The sequence below is a fragment of the Piliocolobus tephrosceles genome, chromosome 1, assembly GCF_002776525.5.
Source record: "Piliocolobus tephrosceles isolate RC106 chromosome 1, ASM277652v3, whole genome shotgun sequence".
NCBI lineage: Eukaryota > Metazoa > Chordata > Mammalia > Primates > Cercopithecidae > Piliocolobus > Piliocolobus tephrosceles.
In genome coordinates, this window is record NC_045434.1 from 38,640,970 (window position 1) to 38,665,555 (window position 24,586).

At 43.0% G+C, this 24,586-nt stretch overlaps 1 protein-coding gene across 1 annotated transcript; it reads right to left on the bottom strand.

Annotated features, from left to right (window-relative positions):
• Positions 1–17,192: 17,192 nt before the first annotated feature.
• On the bottom strand, positions 17,193–24,332 carry ZNF648 (zinc finger protein 648). The gene is made up of 2 exons (XM_023203383.2): positions 24,186–24,332; positions 17,193–20,689 (listed from the first exon to the last, which is right to left on the bottom strand). Exon 2 carries the CDS (start codon positions 20,624–20,626, stop codon positions 18,929–18,931), a length of 1,698 nt encoding a protein of 565 aa, XP_023059151.2. The 5' UTR covers positions 20,627–20,689; positions 24,186–24,332; the 3' UTR covers positions 17,193–18,928.
• Between the last annotated feature and the right edge of the window lie 254 nt (positions 24,333–24,586).

The window sequence follows — 24,586 nt, forward strand, 5'->3', positions numbered from 1 at the left end:
AGTTTTTTTTCCTAGGGCTTTTACCTGAGCTTGGAATTGAGTGGGTCTCTGGGGTATTGCATGGATTCCTTATCATAAGCCAAATGCTACAGTGAAGCTGTGGGATTGAGTCCTCCTCCAACAAGGGAGAGAAAAGGACATCCAGATAATTGGTGGCTATAGATATGCTTGCTAAGGTTTGGAATGCATGGGTCTTGGCTTTGGTTAGCTCCCTTGGTCTTATTTCCCCAAAAAGGAAACCTCTGGGTTATGGGCACCCTATTTATTTCCATCACCTGGCAGGAATTGCAGGATAATTGCTCAGAACTAGAATATTGATCCAAATTTTTATATCACCCATCCCTCTTGTTCCTTCTGAGCTGCAGCCAGAGATCACTGGTTGGTTTATAGGAATAAGCAGAGTTAGTTTAAAATCTAGGCAAAAATTTAAAAACAACTAATGAGTCTAGAATTTAATGATAAATGTATAAGTTTTGAAATATAATTTATCTTTCTTTAGTCCTCATTTATTTTAAAAACAAGTCATGATAGGACTGCATTATTTACAAAATAGATGTTAGTCTTATACTTGACCTGATTATTTGCATAAAGTGCAACAAGAATAATTATTTCTACGTAGACCTTTTAGGTTGGCTTTGGTGGAACTGTTCCACAAGGAATCTCTGGTAAGACCTTTTAAAGCTGAGCCCAGCCATGAGTTTGTATCCTCAAATACCTGTGAGGGGGTAAACTCCACTCTTCCTGAGGTCCCAAGAGCACGTGGTTCCTGGGCCTGTTGGAAAGTGACATTCTTTACTCACTGCAGGTCAGGAACCCTGTAAGGAGACTGTGTAGACAAGGGTATAAGACCTAGTTTTATCAGCTCTGCAAGTCAAGCATGACTCTTTAAAGGGAAACATTCCCTTCTAGTCAAAGCTTTGGTAAAAACAACCAGTTTCTCTAATTATGTCCCGTTGCAAAAGAAAATGGATTCTTACTGCACTAGATGCAAACAACTATATTGCCATAAGTTAAGAATACTCACAGATAGTTTCCAAATTCCAGAGGAACCAGGCAGAGAGAAACAAACATGCTCCAAATTTTGTTTACACTTTTCTCAATTATTAAAGGCCATAAATAGTTCAAAATAAGTTTCCATAACTCTGAAAAACAAAACAAGGATTAACAATGCTCCAAGCAAAAGTCAGAAAGATTACTGAAGTTTTCTATTAGTTCAGTCCACTCAGTTAGTCTTGTTTTGCTTTATATTCATGAGCATTTCAGCTCTTCATGAGTCCTGATGGAAATAACTATATTGTCATCAGTTAAGAATACTCACAGTTTCCAAATTCTAGAGCAACCAGGCAGAAAGAAACAAACATGCTCCAAATTGTGTTAATGCCTTTCTCAATTATTAAAGGCCATAAATAGTTTTTCCTTTATTTCAATGTTATAATCTCCAGAGTTCTCAGAAACCTGTATTTGAATGTACCTGGCAGAGTCCTGTAGCTTATTATAAACCATCTTTTGAAAAGGCTCAAAGCAAGACAACACTTTTCTGAATAACAAAATGTCCAGGGTAGTTACAGTCAGAAACACAGTTGACAAAGAAGATTGGTTATCTCTGGGGTTTACAATAACTTAATATAACAACCTTAATGAGGATTGAGAGTATATACTTTAGACACTAGAATTTTAGAAATCCCATACAATTTTGGAATAATATTAATATTATTCACTAAAATGTAACCTAAAGAAGATTGAACATCATTTTGGCAATCCCATGTACCTAAACATGTTAACTAATCCCATTAACCTCCCTTTTGAGTATTTCAGGGACCCTCTGTAGCATCCAGGAAAGACAATTTTGAAACTGAAGTTTGATTTGGGGAAGCCGATTAAATATGTGAGCGGTTTAAAACACTTGATGTTATGAAACAGAATTCCAGATTACCATAAGTTATTTATTTTGCCAAAATGACTCAAAAATTTAAAAAAGCAAAAACCTTTTACAGCCATTTACAAATTTTGCTAAAGAGCAGATTAGTGCCTTAACAGTACCTTGTGCTTTTATTTCAATGCTCAATTTACAGAAAAACCATATAATAACCTTTAAATTTAGTTATATGTTCACACGCAGAATTTCTTTTGCAAGATGAATTTTTACAGTACTTCCACAGCTTGTTTGAACTTTGAGGTTTATCTTATCTAATTCAAAACAATCCTTTAACCCTAAGCAAGGATTTACATTTCCACACCTTCTTATAATCTTTTATTAAAAACACATTTTACTGCTCTTACATACGTTGCATGTAAATCTATTTCCAGTAGTTTCTATTACATGCTATAATGGTAATTCCTAGCAAATTTTAACTTTAATGTAAAACCTGGTAAGTTGTATTAATTATGTACTAAGCGAAGCCAAGGTTTGAATCCTTCCAGCATAATTAAGCGTGTCGTTGGTTCTGTATGTCCCCAGGCCTTACCAATTGTGAGGCAGGAAGTTGAGCAGTTCTCAAAAACCAAGAAAGCAGTTTATAACCCCAAAACATTTAGCAAACCTAGTATCTGACCTGCACAATCTACTCTACCTATTTACATTTTGGCAACATCTGCACTTTACTGATAATCTTTAAGGCTGTTTTTACTTTTCAAAGATTAAAATCGTGAACTGAAGGGTACCACAGCTTTTATCTTCCCTTTAAAAATTTTTTTGATCCAAGCACTTATCCTTCCAGTCAATTAATTAGAGTTTTTTTTTTTTTTTTTTTTAAATAGACATCACACTCACAACACATATGTAACTACACAGACAGGCAGAAGAAAATCCGGCAGCCATAAGAGTTTTCCTTTGCCAATCTCCTAACTGGAATATTGGCTTCTCATGTGTGCATTAAGAGTGGCAAGACAAAATGGAGAAAAAGAATTAATTTGGCTGAGAAAAAAAGCATTTCTCCAGCAAAACAAGGTCTACAAAAAATAAATAAATAAATAAAGGTCTTTTAAATATACCTATAACTTGGATATCCAGTTTTAATTAAGCTGAACATGCTCTAAGAAAATCCTTTTAACTTCCTTATTATCCTACTTTAGCCTCGCCAAGCTGCCAATATTTCTGGCTTTCAAACTTTACTAACTGTAACCTCACAGGTGACACCAACAAGTCTTAATTAAGGTTATAATTTAACTGTGAGTGTAAAGGTATTTTCAAAGGGGGTAAGCAGTTCTTACAAAATTCAGAACATTTAAAGGTTACCTTTAATGTAAATAGCAATCACTAAATGGCAAAAGCCATGCAACTATCAACCCGAAAGTACTCATTTCCTAAGCCAGGATTGAATTAGCTGCCTTGTAAAGTGGCAGAGGCTAAACAAAATATTGCCACATGGTTACAGGTCATGCTCCCAGGCACATGAAAAAAGATGGAGGCCTACAGCAAAATTTGCTGCTGACCACAGAGAAAATCATGCAAAGCACACCAGATTGGCTACAGCTTAAGACCAACCTCACAAATCCTTTTACACAATTAAAACTTTTCAGAGTGGCCAGGCACAATGGCTCACACTTGTAGTTCCAGCACTTTGGGAGGCTGAAGCAGGTTGATCACCTGAGGTCAGGAGTTCAAGACCAGCCAGGCCAGCATGATGCAACCTGGTCTCTACTAAAAATACAAAAATTAGCCAGGCGTGGTGGTGCATGGCTGTAATTCCAGCTACTTAGGAGGTTGAGACAGGAGAATCTTTTGAACCTGGGAGGCGGAGGTTGCAGTGAGCTGATGGCACCACTGCACTCCAGCCTGGGTGTCAGAACTAGACTCCATCTCAAAAAAAAAAAAAAAAAAAACTTTGCAAGAGAATATAAACAGTGATCCTTATCATTCCTGGCCTAGTAAAACATCTTCTAAAAGCAAAAAAACAAAACAAAACAAAACAAAAAAACTCCTTAAAAGTTAACGGCTGACAGGGTAGAGAAAAGGAAAGAAGTTTAAAGTGCAGGATTGGAAAGATGCCTGGGGAAAGAACCTCTTATTCTTATGCAAATGGTTTCTTTCCCCTGGGTTTGGACTGAGTCTGGCCAGCCAGTCCTTTGGGGCTGCCTTGGGGCCTGGGCAGCTGCTGTGGCTCATTCCCATGCTGTGTGACCTCACCTTACACACATGCTGCAGACACAGGCATGCACCCCGCTGGGAGAGAAGTGGGGGTGGGGAGTCGCAGCTCACCCAATCATCCTGCACATGCGTGTGGCCATTGAGGTGGGTGTGGACCACCTGCAATATTTTAAAAGAAAAGATAGGTGCTGTTACTGTCTTGAAAAACAGAAGAAAAATGCCATAAGACCAAAAGGCTCACAAATGAAAGTGAGAGGTTTTGGGTCTGCATTTTACTGACTCTTCCTCAGATCCCACATTCTGGGCACCAAAAATGTTGTGGGAAAAAAAACCGGGTTCTTGTAACATAACCAGGAAAATTCTGGCACCTAGACACATTGTGGGGTGAGTAGGGCAGGGTTTATTGGGTGAAAAGAAAAAAAGGAAAGAGGAACTCTCAGCAAAGTGAGAGACAGCCCTGCCAGCAGACCCCTACCTTACAGATTGAATCCCAAGCCACCACACAGGAACTGAAGAGGCCAGGCTCCTCCCGCTGCAGCCATTTCCAGGGAATGAACTTCCCCTGGCTCCACCCCTTTCCCCCAGTGCGCAGGTGAGCATTATTCAGAGAGAATCAGTCAGGAAAGGGCAGGTTTCATCCATCCCGGACCAGCAGTCCGGTTTTTCAGCCTTCACGCTGTTTTAGGCTTGTAGGCGGGCTTTCGTCCGGGACCCTTGGCTGTCTTCTGTCTCTATCACATTCTTCCCTTCATACATATTTATTTTTAAGTTATATAATTTTTTAATCCATTTGAGAATTGCAGACATCATGACTGTTCAGTCCTAAATATTCACACATGTATTTCACAAGAACAAAGCTATTCTCTTATGTAACCATGATAAAATTATCAAATTCAAGAAACTTACATTGATATAGAACTATAAAATTCACCAGTTTTCCCAATTAAGTCATTTCTAGCAATTTTTTTTTCGAACCAGAACATACAATGTATTTAGCTGCCATGTTTCTTTAATCTCCTTTAATCTGGAACAGTTTTTTTCATGACATTGATGTATTTCAATTGTACATGACAGTTATTTTGTTTCTTGTTCCTAAATTTGGGTTTGCCTAATGGTTTACACGTGATTTGATTGGGTTGTGCATTTTTGTCAGGAATATTATACAAGAAATGTTGTATCTTCAGTGAATTGCATAAGGAGGTTGTGAATGTTTGCAAATCTAATGGAAGTTAAATGGAGTTACACTTTATTTTGGGTTTCCTTGTTTATTCCTGAGGTTGAGCATCTTTTCCCATGTTTACTGGCAATTCACGTTTCTTCGGATTTTTTCCTTGTCTTTGCCCATGTTTTTGATATGTTTTCCTTATTGATTTGTCTGAGTTATTTACAGATTATGGATAGTCCTCCTTTGACAAGTATATGTGTCATAAATGTTCTTCCAACCTGCCACTTGCCGTTTATATTTAGTCATGTCACCCTTTGTTTTACAGAACTTTAAAATTTTAACGTGGTCTAATTCCACCCTATTTTCCTTTATACTTCCTTTTAATGTCTTATTAAAATCTCCTATGCTATAAAAGGTATGTAAGTTCACCTCTTACAGTTTTAACATTTCGTTATTTACACTTAGATATTTAATCTTTTATGGCACGAGGAGGAAATCTAATTTTATTTCTTTCTGGATGTATATCTTGTTGTTCCAACACCAATATTGAATAACTTGATCTTTCTCCACTGATTTGTAATGCCTGCTCTATCATATACCAAGAGCCTATATGTATGCTTGGGTTTTTCTGGCTTTTCTAGTCTGTTTTTATGAAAATATTTGTCTAACCTTATGTCAATATAAAACTGACTCAATGACTCTAAAATGACTTGCTGTGCAAATACATCTTACTAACTGGTCAGGCGACCCCTCCATGTTTCATTTTTATTTTTTTCCCTCCCAGAATTATTTTGGCCATTCATGGGACTTTAACCCTTCCATGAATCTTAGAATCATTTTCTTCAAGGTCCTTAAAACATATGCATTGGAGTTTTTGTTGGGAATGTGTTGACTTTAAGTTTCAGATAATTTAATCTTTATGGTGCTGAGTCCCTCCATCCATGAGCATAAAGTTGATCTATCTTGTATTTTAAAAGGTTCTATTTTATGTTCCTCAATATCATTCTACAATTTTGCCCATAAAAGTTCTGTTAATCTTTTATTGGATTTTATTCCCAATGATCATACAAATTTTATTGTTAATGTGAATATTACTTTAATTACATTTTAAAAATTGATTATTGCTTGCACTGAAATCTATTAATTTTTATAGGGTAATCTTGTGTTTAGTTCTAATGAATTATCTGTAAATTTTCTTAGACTGTTTTTTATAGACAGTTATTTTATCTACAAATACAGTTGTGTCTCTTCCTTTTAGATTTTTATACTTCTTTGTCTTTAACTTACAGCATCAGGTAGGTCTTCACATACAATGTTGAACAGTAATTTCATAACAGGAGGCTCCTTCTCTTGTTTCTGACTTTAAAGCATTTCACCACTATGATGTTGGTTGTAGATTTTTTGTTTATTTTGTTTTGTTCTTAGACAGAGTCTCACTCTGTTGCCCAGGCTGGAGTGCAGTGGCATGATCTCAGCTCACTGCAACTTCCACCTTCCAGGTTCAAGCGATTCTCCCACCTCAGCCTTCCAAGTAGCTGGGATTACAGGTGGGAGCCTCCACACCCAGCTGATTTTTGTATTTTTAGTAGAGATGATGTTTCACCATGTTGGCCAGGCTGGTCTCAAATTCCTGACCTCAAGTCATCTGCCCACTTCGGCTTCCCAAAGTGCTGGGATTGCAGGCATGAGCCACTACACCCAGTCAGTTGTAGGTTTTTGTTAGTTAGCTATGATAGACATTTTTAGTACCCAGCATCACATGCCCTCTCTCCATCTCTAATTACAGCTGCAGCTGGAGCGGACACTGGTGGCTCATGCTAACAGCATCTCACTTCACGCATGTGTCATGTGTCTTTCTCTTTTGCCCAGTGACTTCTCTGCAATAGCAGGCCTTCTCAGAAACCACAGGAGCCCACTCAGTCCTAGTGTGGGTACAACCTGGGAGTCCTGGGCTGGGGGTGTTAATGTTGCCTGTGGGCATCTGTCAATCATTGGTGGATGGTAGCTTATGAATAGAAGCCTCAGCCTCTAGTCTTTCTTTCCTCTGATGGACAATTCTTTGTACGCTCCTAGAAGTCTCAGTGGTACTGAGACCTTCTTGCTTAGAGCAGCAATCTTGATAACACACCTTTATATTGGCCTGCCTTCCTTGCTTGTTTCATCCTCCTTACGGCCTCACTCCTACTTCCTGGAATCAACTCCCAAAAAGAGCACTTAGTACTTTGGTCTATGTCTTAACCTCTGTTGTCAAGAAAATCTAAAGAGGTGTCTTTTAATTTCATAGTTTCCAAGAGTTTTTATTATGGATTTCTAGTGAGTTTGATTGAATATTTTTTCTATCATGTCTGTTATGATTACCCTGTTTCTTTTATTTTCATCAGTTAATGTGGTTAATTACTTCAACAGAATTTCTTTATATTGCAACATCTTTTTATTCCTGGGATAAACCTTCCATAGTCATATTTTTTTGTTTCATTGTTATTTGGTTTTGAGGATTTATTTTTCCCTATTGGATTTTATTTGCTAACATTTATTTAGGAGTTTTATATTTGTATTTACATGTGAGATGCAGTCATAATTTTCTTCCCTTATATCTTCCTAATCCAGTCTTATGTAAAAGTTGCCTGCTCTCATTTTATTTTCTAAGATAGTTTGTATTAGAAAAGGATTATCTATTCCTTGAAGATTAGATAGATAAAATGTACTTGTAAAACCATGTAAGCCTAAGTTATTTGGAGGTTGAGGGAAAGGGAATAAAATTTTAAATAACAGATTAATAATTTTTAGTGGTTATTGATTTGAAATTTTTTTGTTTTGTTGTTTTGTTTTGTTTTTTGAGACAGAGTCTCGCTGTGTTGCCCATGCTGGAGTACAGCAGCACGATCTTGGCTCACCACAATCTCCATCTCCCAGGTTCAAGTAATTCCCTGCTTCAGCCTCCTGAGAAGCTGGGATTACAGACGGGCACCACCATGCCTAATTTTTGTATTTTTAGTAGAGACAGGGTTTTACCATGTTGGCCAGGCTGGTCTTCAACTCCTAACCTCAGGTAATCCGCCCACCTTGGCCTCCCAAAATGCTGGGATTACAGGCATAAGCCACTGCACCTGGCTTTTTTTGTTGTTTTTCTGTTTTTGGTTGGAGTGCAGTGCCTCGGCCTCCCAGGTTAAAGCAATCCTCCCACCTCAGCCTCCTGAGTAGCTGGGACCAGGAGATGCCACCATGCCTGGCTAATTTTTGTATTTTTTGGTAGAGACAGGGTTTCACCATGTTGGCCAGGCTGGTCTCAAACTCCTCACCTCAAGAGATCTGCCTCCTTTGGCCTCCCAATGTGCTGGGATTACTGATGTCATCCACCGTGCCTGGCCTGAATGTTTTCTTTCTTTTTTCTTTTTTTTGAGACAGGGTCTTGCTCTGTCACCCAGGCTAGAGTGCTCTGGTGTGATCATAGCTCATTGCAGCCTTGACCTCTCAGGCTTACGTGATCCTCCTACCTCATGCTCCCAAGTAGCTGGGACCACAGGTGTGAGCCAACACACCCGACTAATTTTTTAATATTCTATTGAGACATTGTCTCTTTATGATGCCCAGGCTGGTCTCAAACTCCTGGGCTCAAGTGATCCTCCCACGTCTACCGCCTAAATTATAGGCATATAGACTTATGCCTATAATTGGGATTATAGGCATAAGTCACCACACCCAGTCTGATTTGAACTTCTGTATTCCCAGGGCTATTTTGATGATTTATATCATTCTGGAAATTTTTCCATTTCATTGAAGTTTTTTAATTTATAGGCACTAGGTGGTTTAATTTATTAAAGTATTATTTATTCTGTTCTAGTTGTTTTTTTTAGAGATGGGTCTCACTGTCACCAGACTGGAGTGCCGCAGTGCAATCATGGCTCACTTCAGCCTCGACCTCCTGAGCTCAAGTGATCCTCCTGTCTCATCCTCCTGAGTAGCTGGGACTAAAGGTGTACATCACCACACTCAGCTAATTTATATTTCATTTTTTGTAGAGATGGGTCTCAGTGTGTTGCTTAGGCTGGTCTCAAATTCTTGGCATCAAGTGATGCTCCTGCAGCCTTGACCTCTCAGTCTCAAAAATCCTCCTAGCCTCAGGCTACCTCAGAGGCAGGAGGATCACTTAGGCCAAGAGTTTGAGACCAGCCTGAAACTGCTGGGATTATAGGCATGAACCACCATGCTTAGCCTCCCTTTTCATTTCTAATATTTTGGTGCCCTCTCCCTTTTCCCTTTAACAGTCTTGCTAATGCTTTGTCTTTTCCATTTGTGTCTACAAAGAACCAACTTTTCAACGTAATCCCTTTCTCTCCTGCTTCTAGATTACTAATTTCTTCTTATTGTGACCACATTCTGGTCCAGAGGATGTATCTTCTTCTAACTGTTATTCCAGCTTTATATAAGCATCTCACAGGCTGTGAGCACAACTTTTTCTACCTAAGTTTCATTTTTATTTTATTTATACTTTGGGAACTGTACTCTCAGCCACTTCTGCCAATTCTCAGACATGGAACCCAACAAGCCTACATCTTTAGTCTCAACTACTGCATTGTGTTTCTATTTAGTTATAGTCCATGAGGGTTTTAATCTTAATTTTAAGCACAGCAATATTTTAAGTATTTTCTCTTGTTATAGCTTATCTATAATTGCATTGCAATGTATTTTAGGAGTGGTGGTTAAAGTGTAAGCTTCCAACACCATCTTGGCAGAAGGTCAAGCAATTACTGTTCTACTTCCTTTTAGAATTAGAAATTATTGGCTGTGTGTGGTGGCTCATGCCTGCAATCCCAGAACTTTGGGAGGCCAAGGCAGGCAGATCACTTGGGGCCAGGAATTTGAGACCAGTCTGGCCAACATGACAAAACCCCATCGCTACTAAAAATACAAGAATTAGCCAGGCATGCTGGTGCACACCTGTAATCCCAGCTACTTGGGAGGCTGAGGCCTGATTCTACTTGGGAGAACTGCTTGAACTCAGGAGATGGAGGTTGCGGTAAGCTGAGATCACATCACTGCACTCCAGCCTGGGTGACAGAGTAAGACTCTGTCTCAAATTAAATAAATAGAAACCATTTATCTGTTGAGAAAAATGGAAATAATTTTGTAGTTCCTAGAGTAGATTTTAGCAAATTCTATGAATAAAAGTTATTTTCTTTTCCTTTAGGATGTTTAAAAGTTAAAGTTATGTCAAAACTGTTTAGGAAGTGTGTAAGGTCAAAGGACCTTCACCAAAAAGCCAAAAATGAATACCCAGCCCAGTGGCCTGAGAATGGACACAGAGGTAGCAAGGCAGTCAGATGATGCCCAGGACACAGAGAAGGCACCTTCAGATGATTCTAGCCTGAGCTCAGGAAAGATAAGTTAGGAATTAAGGCTGCATATGGATATTCAGGAGGAGTACTCGCCACCCTCCTTGCTGGCTGTGTCTTAGCAGGTTTCTCAGGTCGGCAGGAGTTTCTGGTAGGTCTTTAGTGTGAAGAGGAGGAAACTTATGAAATCTGTTACCACCCACAAAGTGAAACCCCTACAGGGATCTCGGTCACTTCTAGAGCCAACTTTAACCTACAGTATGAGGTTGAAGGCATAGAACCATATTGTTCTGAACACACAGAAGAGCTTCAGGGACAGTCTACTGAGGATGATGAAAATATGATCCTTGTTGACATTTTATGATGAAGACATAGATCCCATCTCTAGAGAAGATTGCTCTGATCAACAGCACAATTGTTGGACATCGTTTTAGGACCTCACAGGACTTCAAGAGCATAAGCAGAACCATTTAGGGGAGGATTCCTACTGTCACCCCACCTGTGGCAAGGAATTATTCTGGGCTGCCAACCTATGCATGCACAAATTGATTCACTCTGGAGACCAGCCATGTACGGAACCTGAAAGTGATAAAGGTTTCATCCACACAGTGGATGTTTGGAAGCACCTGTGTACTGTGCATGAGATGGAGTGCTCCAAAATGACTATGGAAAGTGTACTGTGAGAGATCCCTAGTCCACGGTACACCAAAGCCAGCACAGTTCAGATGAATAAAACACAGGGAAGGACGACTGCAAACCACACATCTGTCCTCTCTGCTTGTAAGGGGTTTCACAAATCAAACCTGCTGTTAAGACTTAAGGTGGCCCCTCAGCAGAGCAAGCCATAAAAGTGCCAAAAGTGTGGTGTGGCCTTTGTCCAGGTGGTCAGGTTAAAAAGATATCTATAGATTCACTCTGGACTGCAGTCTTTCTACTGAGATGAATGTGGGGGACTTTCACTCAGCTGGCATCCCTGCAACCCTCAGCAGACTAATTCTGGAGAGAAAGCAGTCTCCTGTGCTTCCTCTGCTCATGCTGTCACTCAGCTAAGGACGTTGAAGAGGCATGATGGACTCATGAAGTGGAGGGACCCTAGTGGCTGAGCTGTCAAGTTTATCTTCACCTTTTGTTTTTATGTCTATTAAGATCTACTCAATAAAACAAGTTTTCTGTCACTAACTTACTCAGTTCAGGCTTTTCCTCCAGACCCTGCCTCTCATGAATGGCTTGAAATCAATCTAAGAATGCAGTTTTTCCCCCTCAGAAATGCCATGGTTATTTCTAGCAGGAATAAGATAGGTATTTACTGATATAGATAATACTGTTATTAATGGCTGAAAATTAAATATATTATTGCAGTTGAGTTTATCAACAATTTTTATAGTTGATAAACTCAACTGTAAAAGTTATTTAATTCTCAAATAAATAAGCCTTACCAAGAAGCCAAGACATTTTCGTAACCTGGTATTCTGCTTGGTTTCTGACGGACTAGTCTTTACTAAGTTTTCCGTAACTGCAATCCCTGCGATGCTTTGCATGCAGTTCTGAATGTAAATGTAGCCTCTTTCCTCAAGTCTATTTGCAGTCCGGTTTATCTTTGTCGTTAATTATTGTACTTTTCAAAAGAAAGTATTTATTTTTCTTAAAAGCTGTGACAATCCTTATTTGGATGATTTTTCAAACTACATATACCATTTTATATATTCCAAGAGTAATCGTTACATTTATAAGACAGAACATGACTGATTTCCTGTATCAGTAATACATTCATTTCAGTATTTGAGGAAATTTGTTTACCCCTTTGGAGTATAAGTTGTCTTAGTTATCTTGTTTGTTTTTTCTTTTAAAAATTATCCAAAACATAGTCTTTGATAGGGCTTACTTTCCAAGTCTGTGTTAGCCCTTTTGCTATTATAACTGACTTAAGTTCCTGGGTTTTGGTGCTGGAGGCATATTTGGAAGTGGAATTCAAAAGAGAATCTTAATTTTAGGCCAGTTGATGAGCTTCAGGAGGCCTGTGACTCCTTGAAATTGTAACACAAAACATCAGTAATGCGGGGTTTTTGATAGGGTCCGCAGCTTTTATTGGATTCTTGTGATTGTATTGAAGTAGCTTGTGATTCAAGAAAAGGTTCAGAAGCACTTTCATCATGAAGATTTAGGAAACAGTTGCAGATCTAATTGGTTATAGCATTTTGGAAACTCTGGAGTGATTTTCAGACTCACTCACTCCAATTTCATCCTTATCCTTAGTTCTTTACTACTTTTCTCAGGACTGGTATATCAATACAAAAGCACCATCTTTAGTATACTTGTAATAAATGCTTTCCTTCACATTTGTAATTATATGGGCAGTAATCCTTTGCATGGTGTTTCCTTTTCTGCAAAATGGGGATAATAATATAATATAGCCCTCAAAGGATTGTGTTTTAGGCTCTGGAGAACTAGGAATTTCTCCCCTTTCTAGGGAAGACCATACATTGATTTACTTATCTCTGAATTAAGAATTGAAATATACCAAGAAAGAGAGTGACCAAAAGGGATTCATACTCACAATTCCTTATCAGATGTGATGCTGGTGTCCAGATATTTCTGCCCCCTTCTCAAAGGCTCCCTCTTCCTGGGCCCTAGAGCTATTAAGGCTCACTTGGCAATGGGACAGATTACACAAGGGTATCCATACAACAACTGGGCCTCAACCAGCCGTAGTGGGTGGTCATTGAAGAGAATGTGGCAAGAGGAAGCAGACATGTTTCCAACCCTTCTGGCAATTTACTTAGGGCAGAAATCAGGGCTTACGGTGACACTGAGTGACTAGTCTCTTACTCTTTAGGAGGAAATTGTTCTTTATATTATTGTTTGTTATCTATTGTGGCATTACAAATTACCAACCAAAATTCAACATCTTAAAAAAAAAAACAAGCATTTATTATTTTACACAGTTTCCAGGGATCAGTAATTTGAGAGCCACTTAGCTGCACAGTTCTAGCTGTTAGTCTTTCATGAGGTTTCAACCAAGTAGTCAGCCAGGTCTCCAGTCAACTGAACTCTTGACTGGGGCTAGGGGATCCACTTACAAGTTCACTGATGTGGCTGTTGGCGGAACACCCCAGTTCCTCACCACAGGGCCTCTCTACAAGGCTGCTCATGACATTGGTGGCTGTCTTCTGCCAGAGCAAGTGAATGAGGGAAAAAGAGAGAGAAAGAGAAACAAAGCATCCTATGGAAGTCACAGTACTTTTTATGCCTAGCCTCCAAAGTCACACACCATCACTTCCGCTTTATTCTGTCCATTAGAACCGAGTCACTAAGTCCAGCCCACATTAAAAGGGAAGGAAACTAGGCTCCACTCTTGAAGGGAGGTATGTCAAAGAATTTGTGAACACATTTTTAAAACCATCACAGTGATGATGGAAAATAAAAATGTAAGCAGGCATAACTTCTAAACCAAAAGGCAAGACATTTGCTACACATTCTCCTTGTTGCAGACAGGCAGCCTATTCTTAGAAAGGACACGTAGACCTTACTGACCTTTGCTTAACAATAACAGACAATAACCATTACCTATTAATCTTGATTGCATTCCTGGAAAGGAAAATTATTGCAGACCCCATGTGGGAATATTTTTCAAGGACCTTTCATTACAGATTGTTGTAGGAATTAATTGAGATAATGAATGTAGTGCCCGATCCCTAAAAAGTGTTCACTAAATGGTAGCTATTTTTATCCTTTCACCAAGCCTTATTAACTCCACCCCTGAAATCTCTGGCATCTTCTCATCTTACCTCTGTCCCCACTTGTCCTTGACTTCATCTGAACTACCACAAGAGAATCCCTGTATCCCTGTTTTTTGCTTCTTCCATGTCTTCTTTGTTTTTAAGAGGTTTTTCTTTAAATTTTAGTGATAACTTATATTTTATAGCAGTTCTATTCATTTGCTAAAGCAATCTGCCGAGTTCCTGACACTCCTAAACAGTGAAACTCTGAACCAATTTGACTGAAAGTTGTAGGGTGGGGGTGGTTAAGGAGAAAAATGAGGAGGAGACAGAGATAAAAACATTATCCAGACAGTGGAAAAATGGTACTGGCATGGTTTAATGCAGAATGGAGAGAGGGAAATTGATGTTAAAAATGAGCTTTCCTGTCTACTTAAAACAGCTGCCCTCTTCTGGTTTGATGAAACATTGAGTCACTCCATCTTTGGCAATATGTTCATGGGTCACTGAGTTTGTAGTTTGTATTCTAGTTCTGAGTCTAGCAATGACATCTGCTTGAGTGTTCTGGCAATTACACTAATGCTTTACACAAAATTTTCTTCCAAGCAAGATTTTTTAAGGTCTAGTTGGAATTCCTGGGTGATCTATTGTGTTCATATCAGGTTAATGTATCTTTTCAATGTGCATGCATTTAGATTATGGAGTGTGTAAATGTTGAGTGCCAAGATTAATTGCTGGTATATTTTTCTGTGTAAGGCACAGGCACAGAATGTTTCTTTAGTCAGTGATATGAAACAACAGTGGGCCTTCAAGGAAGTATTACTCCTTTAACTCCAATTTATTTCCCCTGGCTAGATTATTGACAATTTCCAAGGCATTAATGATTAAGAGCTGCCAACCCAGACTCTCCCAGATTCATTAAGTCATTCACAGGTCTTTGTTCCTGAGTCATGCCATGATTTCTGCTGTGTTATGTTTCAATTTTTATCATCGTTTGAATTTATTGTCATCCACTTTAAAAACGCACATCAACAACTCCATTCCAAACAGAGGCAGTTGACCCTGTGAACAGTCTCTGGAGCAAGCATGTCTAAATGTCAAATCATTACCATGCCAGCCACTTTCTAGCTGTGGTATCTTTCTCCCTTGATTTCCTAATCTTAAAAAAATGGGGATAAGAATCACCGTAAGTTTGCTTTAAAATCTATAGTTAACATATATAAAACACTTAGAACAGTTCCTGGCGCATACTGAACACAGTGTAAGTGTTGGCTATTATCATTATGATCTAAAGAATATGAGTCATGAGCACTGTAGACTGGTGAACCCATCAGGGGAATTTTTATTAAATGGAAACTTACAAATGAACATTTTTACTGGGTATATTCAAATTAATGTTGGCAACCTATACTGTGGAAACAGCATTAAGCCAGAGAGAAGCTTTAAATTCTTTTTGTCACCACGAAGGCCCTGCTCCTATTTTATTTATTTTGAGACAGCGTCTCACTCTGTCACCCAGGCTGAATTGCAGTGGCATGATCACAGCTCACTGCAGCTGCCATCTCTTGGGCTCAGGTAATCCTCTTGCCTCAGCTTCCCCAGTAGCTGGGACTATATGTGTGTGCCACCACGTCTAGTTCATTTGTTTTGTTGTTGTTTTTTGAGATGGAGTTTCCCTCTTGTCACCCTGGCTGGAGTGCAATGGTGCGATCTTGGCTCACTGCAACTTCCGCCTCCTGGGTTCAAGTGATTATCCTGCCTCAGCCTCCCGAGTAGCTGAGGCTACAGGTGCCTGCCACATGCTCAGCTAATTTTTGTAATTTTAGTAAAGATGGGGTTTTACCATGTTGGCCAGGCTGGTCTTGAATTCCTGACCTCAGGTGATTCACCCGCCTTAGCCTCCGAAAGTGCTGGGATTATAGGCATGAGTGACCACATCTGGCCAACCTGGCTCATTTTTAAATTTTTTTATAGAGATGGGGGTGTCACTATGTTGCCCAGGCTGGTCTCAAGCTCCTGGGATCAAGTAATCCTCCCACCTCGGACTCCCAAAGTGCTGGGATTACAGGAATGAGCCACCACACCTGGCTTTACCCTGATTTTTAATTACCTAATAGAGAAATAAGATTGTCTGCTGTGATGTACAGTGGGTTAATAGAAAACCGGAAAGTAGCTCAGCATAATTTGGGGCACAAATGCAAGACAGAATAACCTGTCTTCAAGCATTGATTCTTCTCCAAAGATGTGATTCAACTGCCCCTACTTTGAATGGACAGAATCTACTGAGCAGAATTTGTCCCAAGCCACCTCACAGCTGGTTGGCTTCTCTTTTGTCCACTCCATGTACTGTTGCCTTCTACTTGTGTACCACTGTTTGGTCCAGTGATCTGTGACTACTGGTTCCAAGGGGTTCCTTTCTTCTCTAATACCTACTCAGCATGACCCTTGCAGCTGATGTGAGAAAAGACTGGTTGGGACAATTTTCCTTAAAATCTGAGTTGTTTTGTGATAGGCCTGAAGGACTAATGAACTTCTCTTGGACCTATTCAGTATGTTCTACCCCTTATATTCCAGAAACATAGTATACAGCACCAAAGATACCCAGCACAAGCAAATCCGGCTTTTCTGCCTATTAACAAGTACACTCACTCCTTCTCCAAAGCTATGCCCATGTGGAAGCCATACCTAGACACCACACTGCAGACCTTTATCAGTATTCAAGGTTAGGGTGCAGCAAGTTATATGGTTAACAAACAGCCCGGTGATTCCTATGCAACCAGGCTTAGGGGAACAACTCCATAAAAATTATAAAACAAAACCAAATTTTTTAATTTGTAAAAACTATACTAATGACCATCTTTAAGAAAGGATACAATGAAAAGGAGTAATCCTTCAGTCTTCAAATACTGTATTGATTATCTAGAAAAAAAAGTTAGCTTTTGCTCTCTTCATAGCCACAATTTCATCTTGTGACTTATCTACCAATTTAAAGCTCTTGCATTCAGCCAAAGTTTCCATCATATAGTAGGATCACTCTAACTTTTACCTACTACTATCACTTCTATTTTGCCCATGCAGATGCAGAAGCTGAAGCCCAAGGTCACATCAACAGTAAAGGGTGGGGACCGACCCTTTTATTAAGGTTACATTGGTCAAACAAGACACAAGACTATCTAGTTATCTAGCTGTCTAGCTCTCTCTCTCTCTCTTACTTCTCTTTCGCGCCCCCATGTGTCATGAGAATGATATTTAGAGGTCACACCCTAGGTCCAAATCAGGTGGAACCCAAGAGAAAGTCAGATCTGGCATTCTTTGGTGGCAATTTTAGGAATATACTGAAGGTACTCCCCCCAGAAGGGCACTATACCTTCTTATAGAATATCTTATTTAACTTCTGTAAGATAAGAAGTGCCATTTGCCTACGTGCACCAAGGACATCTGTGGAGTCATAGATTCCTCACAGTTGAGGTTCAGCTAAGAACTACTGACTTTATACAGATCACTATATGCATCAATACACTTTGAAGAATGGCTGTTAGTAATGCAAACTTTGAAATAACCTCATTAGGTAACTGCGAGTCATGTAGGCTTTCATACCTGGTTTTAATGATTTTGAAATACAGACAAGCCAATGGCACGTGGGCAAAGGGTGTTTTATTCACTTCAAGTCAAGGCTAATGATTCAGGCAAATGCAAATGAACCCAAAAGGTATCATGAACCACGGTCAAGGTTTGCGGAGAAATTATGTATGTCTCTCTGTAAATGGGCCAATTGCTTTGTAAATATCACATATAACTTAAGCCCTCAGAGTGCAAACAGGAAAAAAGGCAGCCAGAGAGAAGGCACATACGAATTTTGTGGGTGAGACTCGGGTTAGATCTACGTACTAAATTCCACTATAAAGAGGAATGTGCTTCTTTTTCAGATGCTAAGGCCGTCCTGAACTTCCAGAATAACTGGAATAGGACATAAACCACCTTCTCTAAGATAAAGCCCTTCTCTACTTGAAAGCCAGGACTCATAAAGAAATATCCTAATGGTAAAGCCATTTCTGCAGTCAAGTGAAATGATGGGATGTTGGACTGGGTTTGAGTCCCTCCCACAAAGGCGTTGCTTTGGGGGAGTTCATCATAGGGACCACTTCTGGAGATTCCTTTATCTACATAAAAAAAAAAAAAAAAGCATCTTTCTCTAAAGAGTACTAGTCCTTCATTACTTCTTTTCAGTATTTGCATATGGCTTTGAGGGTAGGACAGGTTAGTCTTTTCCCCCACCTTATCCCTGGAGCCCTGCCCAGTGCCCAGCATGTAATTCTAGAAGCAGTTTCTGATTGATTCAGGATCCCCAACCCAAGGAACTCAACGTTTGATCAGCCCTCACTACTTCGTCTTTCCCTTTTCCAATTGTTTATGACCTCGGACACTCAGAACCACCGATGTGAAACCACACACCTGGGTGCTCTCTCGGTGATGACTTTCTGTTCAACGGATCAAATATATAATCAAATGGACCACTCATGACCCGCGACCTACTGGGAGGCGAGGTTGACCAGTGAGGCTGGCAATACCATGTGAGTGGGTCCACCTGGGAAGGTTCCAAGTAGTGAGGTCGACGACAATGCTGTCTTCACTCGTCAGAGGAGGAAGGGATGGGTTCCTTCTTGCAGGTGCGGTGCTTGGCTCGGTGTCGTTGGAGGTGATTGGACCGGGTGAAGGCCTGGCCGCAGTCCTTACACTGGTAGGGCCTTTCTCCGTTGTGCATTCGTATGTGCTGGGCCAACTCAGAGGCAATGCGGAAGGCCCTGCCGCACTCGGCACAGAGGAATCCCTTCTCTCCGGAGTGGATCTGTTGGTGCCGCTTCAGGGTCGAAGAGCGGGCAAAGGCCTGGCCACACTGCGTGCAAGGAAAAGGCCTCTCGCCAGTGTGGATGCGCTGGTGGCGCACGAGGCGCGAGGGCTGCGCGAAAGCCACGCCGCAGTCAGCGCACTTGAAGGGTCTCTGGCCGGTGTGCAGCGTCTGGTGCTCGGACAGGTTGGAGGACTTGGTGAAGCACTTGCCGCAGGTGGGGCAGGGGAAGGGCCGCTCGCCCGAGTGCACGCGCTGGTGCTCCACCATGCGGCTGGCCACAGCAAACTCCCGGTCGCAGGCGGGGCAGCGGAAGGGCTTGGCGCCCAGGTGCGTGCGCTGGTGACGCAGCAGCGACAGCGGCTTGTTGAAGGTCAGGCCGCACTCGGAGCACGGGAAGGGCTTGTTGTTGCTGTGCATGTTGCGCTGGTGTTTGCGCAGGTCCGAAGAGCGCACGAAGGCCTTCCCGCAGTCTGGACACGGGTAGGGTTTCTCGCCTGTGTGGGTGCGGATGTGCTTCCGGTGGTCGGAGGACCAGGTGTAGGCCTTGTCGCAGAAGGAGCATTGGTAGGGCCGCTCGCCCGTGTGCAGGCGCCTGTGCTGCTGGAGCGTGCCGCGGTGGGAGTAGGCCTTCCCGCATAGCTCGCACGCGTAGCGCTTGGCGCCGCCGCGCGTCTCAGCGGGGCTCAGCGGCTTGCTGGGCTTCTGGAAGGCTCGCCCGCCCCGCAGGCGCCTGTACGGACGCGCCTCAGCCTCTCCGTCCTCGCGCCCGCCCGCCTGGTTCTGTACTTTCCTGCTGATTCGCGCTTTTGCCAGGACCGCAGCAGTCAGGCTGGCTGGGGTGGCCGACACCTGGGCTGGTGTGTGTGTCTCTCGCGTGGGGAGGTCCCAGTTGCTCCCTGGCCTGGGGAAACACAACAAAGAGTTCTCTGCGGACGTGTCTGCACTTTTGTGCGCACAGAGATACTTTCCATTGCTGGGGAAGCTGGATGGGACAGCCAAGGCTGTGTCCTGGTTGGCCCTCGGGTCTCCATCATCACCCGCAGGTAGTCGGTCCCCAAGAGGTTGCATCTGACCTAACTTGTGTGCGAGACCACTGGGAAGGGTACCCAGAGCTGTGCTTGCTCCTGGGGAACCCTGGGTCTGGTTGATCTTTGCCACATCTCTGCTCCCGCTGGCTTTCTCAGACATTTCCACTGGTTTCTGCCCCATGCCCCCAGCACTGGAGGAGTCAGAGAATTTCTCTTCCTCTTTGTCCAGTGGATGGGGCCATGGCAAGTCAGGATTGTCATATGTTACTGGGGAGCTGCCCCTTGGAGTGGCCACCGGGTCAGCAGGCCCCTCTTTTTTGGCCTCCCCACCATCTTCATCGTCACTCTTTAAGTTCATGCTCAGCATCTGGGTGTCATGAGCCTCCTCAGTCAAGCTGCTGAGAGGAGACGCCTCTCCCCACCTGTCCTGGGAGTCCACTTGTGCCATGATGTTCAGGCGCTTCTGTTGCCTGCTCCTCTGTGGAGGAGTAGTCTGCTTGGCTTAGGATACCTGCAAAAATAAAAGTATGAAGAGAAAATCACAGAAAATGTACTTAATCACTTTCATGAGCAGAGGGATTGAGGTTCCCACTACAGCTCTGTTTCCAACTGGTCTCCATCCCAGGCATATTGTTGAACCTTACTGAGGACAGAGGCCTGGCTTTGCTGAGAATTCCAGTCATCCTTATTCCCTCTGGAGATTCCACTTGCTAGAAGCCCCAGGAGACCATCCTGTCAGGAATAGCCAGGGTGGGCCATTTGCTGGGTGCCAGCTGTGCCCTGCCCTATCTAGGGTGCTCATCCCCAACCGCTAACCAAATGTGTCCTTTGTGAGCATGGGGGACAACTTGATGAGATGGTAGGAAGCAAGCTCTGGTCCTCCTAAGGCACTCTTACAGTGTCCTCCACTCGGGAAGCTGGAAACCAGGCTGGGTCTTGCTTTCTCTGCCAGGAGTGGAAGTCTGCCATCCCATGATGGTGTCAGCCAGGGTTACCTCTCAGGCCCTGGGCTGTGTAGGCCACCTCTTCCAAAGATAAGGAGCAGCCCTTGGGAGAATGAGGGTTAGTCAGGAAGGCACCAGCTGCCCCTCACTGATTAAGCGGGGTTTCTCAGGCCCTTGTAACTTCTGAGGAACTCCTGCCAGGAAGGCTACCCATAAGCACGCAGGGGGCAGAAAATGCCCACTGAGAGCTTGACCTGTCTTTGAAATTTTGCTTCATCATAAACATTCAGGAGAGTTTTACATTTTATGTCGCATTTTTGTTTTTGTTTTTAATTGAGAAGAAGTCTTGCTCTGTCACTCAGGCTGGAGTGTAGTGGCACGATCTTGGCTCACTGCAACCTCTGCCTCCCGGCTTCAGGTGATTCTCTGCCTCAGCCTCTTGAGTAGGTGGGATTACAGGCAGCCACCACCATGCCTGGCTAATTTTTGTGTTTTTAGTAGAGACAGGGTTTCACCATCTTGGCTAGGCTGGTCTTGAACTCCTGACCTTGTGATCCACCTGCCTCAGCCTCCCGAAGTGCTGGGATTACAGGCGTGAGCCACTGTGCCCAGCCAGTCGCGTTTGTTTTATAGAAAATGGTATTAAAGTTATCTTGGGTTTAAATGTTTAGTCTTCCCCCAAGTGTGCCATACTGATCCCCTGGCATACCGCAGATGCCCGCTGGGGTACACATCTCCTGACTCAAGAAGCCAGATGTAGGATTTCAAACATAAGGCATGACACATGAGAGCCGTTTGGGTTTTATTTCCAAACTAATTTTATCTTAGCTTGAAGACATAGAGAAAGCCTGCTGGAGGATTGGTTAAAAAGGATTGGGTGAGTGACAGATTTTAAAGGAGTTACTAGAGAGGCAGGGTACTGAGGGCCTCTCTGGGGGGAAAATTGTTGGCCAGAGGGCTAAATCTGCTTTAGTCTGGAGAGAAACTTCTGAGAATCCCAGAGGGAGTATTAAAACTCTCATTTTTCTGGGCACACGTTATGAGCCAGGCACTATGTTGAGTGCTTCACAAACATAATTTCATTTATTCTTCTCAGCAAACTTTAAGATAGATGCTATTGGGAGGCCGAGGTGGGCGGATGATGAGGTCAGAAGATCGAGACCATCCTGGCTAATACAGTGAAACCCTGTCTCTACTAAAAATACAAAAGAATTAGCTGGTGGTGGTGGCGGAGCTTGCAGTGAGCCGAGATCACGCTGAGATCGTGCCACTGCACTCCAGCCTGGGTGACAGAGTGAAACTCCGTCTAAAAAAAAAAGAGAGAGATAGATGCTATTATTATTATATTATTCTTTCAATTGTACAGACCAGGAAACTGAGCTTTATTGAGGTTACTTACCTGCCCAAGGCCACATAGCTCATAGACAGCAGCAGTGGGGTTTCTCTCTAATTTTAAGGCCATTAAGCCCCAAATGGTCCTGCCTCCCAGCTGTGGCCTTCAGACTGAAGCTTGCTCTGGGGCTGGGCTCTGCCCAAGAGCAGCTGCAGCATCCTGGGGTGAAGAGCCGTGGCTTTCTGTAGGCATCAAAGCCCCTTGTGTTTTCTGGGCCAAGGAACCTTGGCTACAGGGCCTCGCTGCTGGGCTCCTCCCTGCTCTCATTGACCCAGATTGCCCTTCGCCAAAGAGAGAGGCCAGTGGCTGCCCATCAGAGCCAGGACCCATGTTGCAGTGACCACTGCTTGGGGTGCTCAAGAGTATTAGTCACTGAGTATTTACCTTCTGAAAGCTCCTTCTCTCTACCTCTGCCCACCTTTCACTGCCATCTCAGAAGGGATAAAAGGAGTGATCTTTGTATTTGGCTGGTCCAGTTACCCTATCCCCATCTCATTAAACTGTTCTTTCCTGGTGTCTGCCTGATCATGAGCCTAGTTACCCTGTGTGTATGAAGAGGGAGCAGTATGGAGGAATCCTAACTTTCTACTCTGGATACAGAAGCCATGGATGGAGGGAGGACACATTGCAGTTGTGACTGGAGTTCAGCATCTAATGTCTCTTTGTGCCCTCAAGCCCAGGGGCCACTCCTCTTCCCTCACTGCTTCCCTCACCCATCACCCATCACTGGCATGTCTTTTGACAGGAGCCCAGGTCTGACATATTTTCAGCATAGTGGATCTTAGGGAGTGAATGTGGAGTTCATAGAGGGGACATACCACTAGCCAACCTCATAGAACTTACTCAGACCAGCAGGCTTGATCTGAGGCTGTGGGTCCCCCAGCAGGGACAGCAAAGGAATGCTGGATTTGTATGAAACGCATGTCTTAGGTCTCTTTCTCTCTTTATGACAGCATACTGTCTGTTTCTGTGGCACTGTTCACAGATCACTGACTTTACCCGCTCTCCACCCCACCTCCAACACAAATACCCCTTTTCCACAGCCTGTGTCTCATTCTTTTCCTCTGGGCCACAGGGGAGCCTCCTTAGGGTGGCACACAGCCCTCCACTAGCTAACCAATCTCTTCTCCAGAGCCTGTCAGGGGACTCTCTTTTCAGATGAGGAATCCCTCCTCCATCTGAAGCCATATCCCCAGTGAATATGTCCTGCTTTCTTCCTCCTGTCGCTGCCACAGGCGTGCTGTCGACCACCAGGAAGATCTGGAGGCAGGCAGGGGCACAGGGAGAGATTTTCTGGCAGTCTACACAAATATACCTGGTCTGAAAGAGGAACACTGATGCCATGGTATGGCGGGCCTCTCTGCTCCCCAGATGTGCTAGTCCCCAGAGGCTGTCAGAGCACAGTCCTTTGCTGGAACTTCCTCTGCACTTGCCAGCTAGGAGTGGACCAAATGCAGCGTCTGGCTCCCCAACCTCATACATCCATCAACACTCTGCAGAAGCCTACCCTAAGGGCTTGTTGCAACCCCAGGCCATACCCCTCTTCTTTCCTTCATTCTTTCCAGACTGTACTAAAGTCCATCCCAGGCAGCCACCTCCTACTTTCTCATCTGCTCACCGCCTTCAGGCCTTGCTCTCCACTCCTGGCTCACACACAGACAGTTGCTTACCTGGGAAATGCAGACAGCAGTGTGGGCCCCCTGCCCTGGCTTCTGTGACACGTGGGCTCTCAGCAACAGGAACCAGAGTTGGGTACAAATCAGCAGAGATGGTGTCTCTGTCTCTCACGCTTTGTGTCCAGTCCAGCAGCTGCAGAGAGAGCCTCTGGAGGTGGGGCCAGTGTAATACACTCAACCTTCCTGCCTGCATCCAGAGAGCAGCCTGGGAAATAGAGTGGGGCTGCCCTCTCTCACTGCCTGAACCGATCCTCTGACTCCCTCTGCTCCTGCCTCCCCTCCCTGCCAAAGCCAGCCTTCCTTCCCTCCTCTCAGTCATCCTGCATGTGGCTTTATGCCTCCTGTTCACTTTCACTCCTTCCTTCCACAGAGCAGTCCGTCCTTTACTTTAGCCC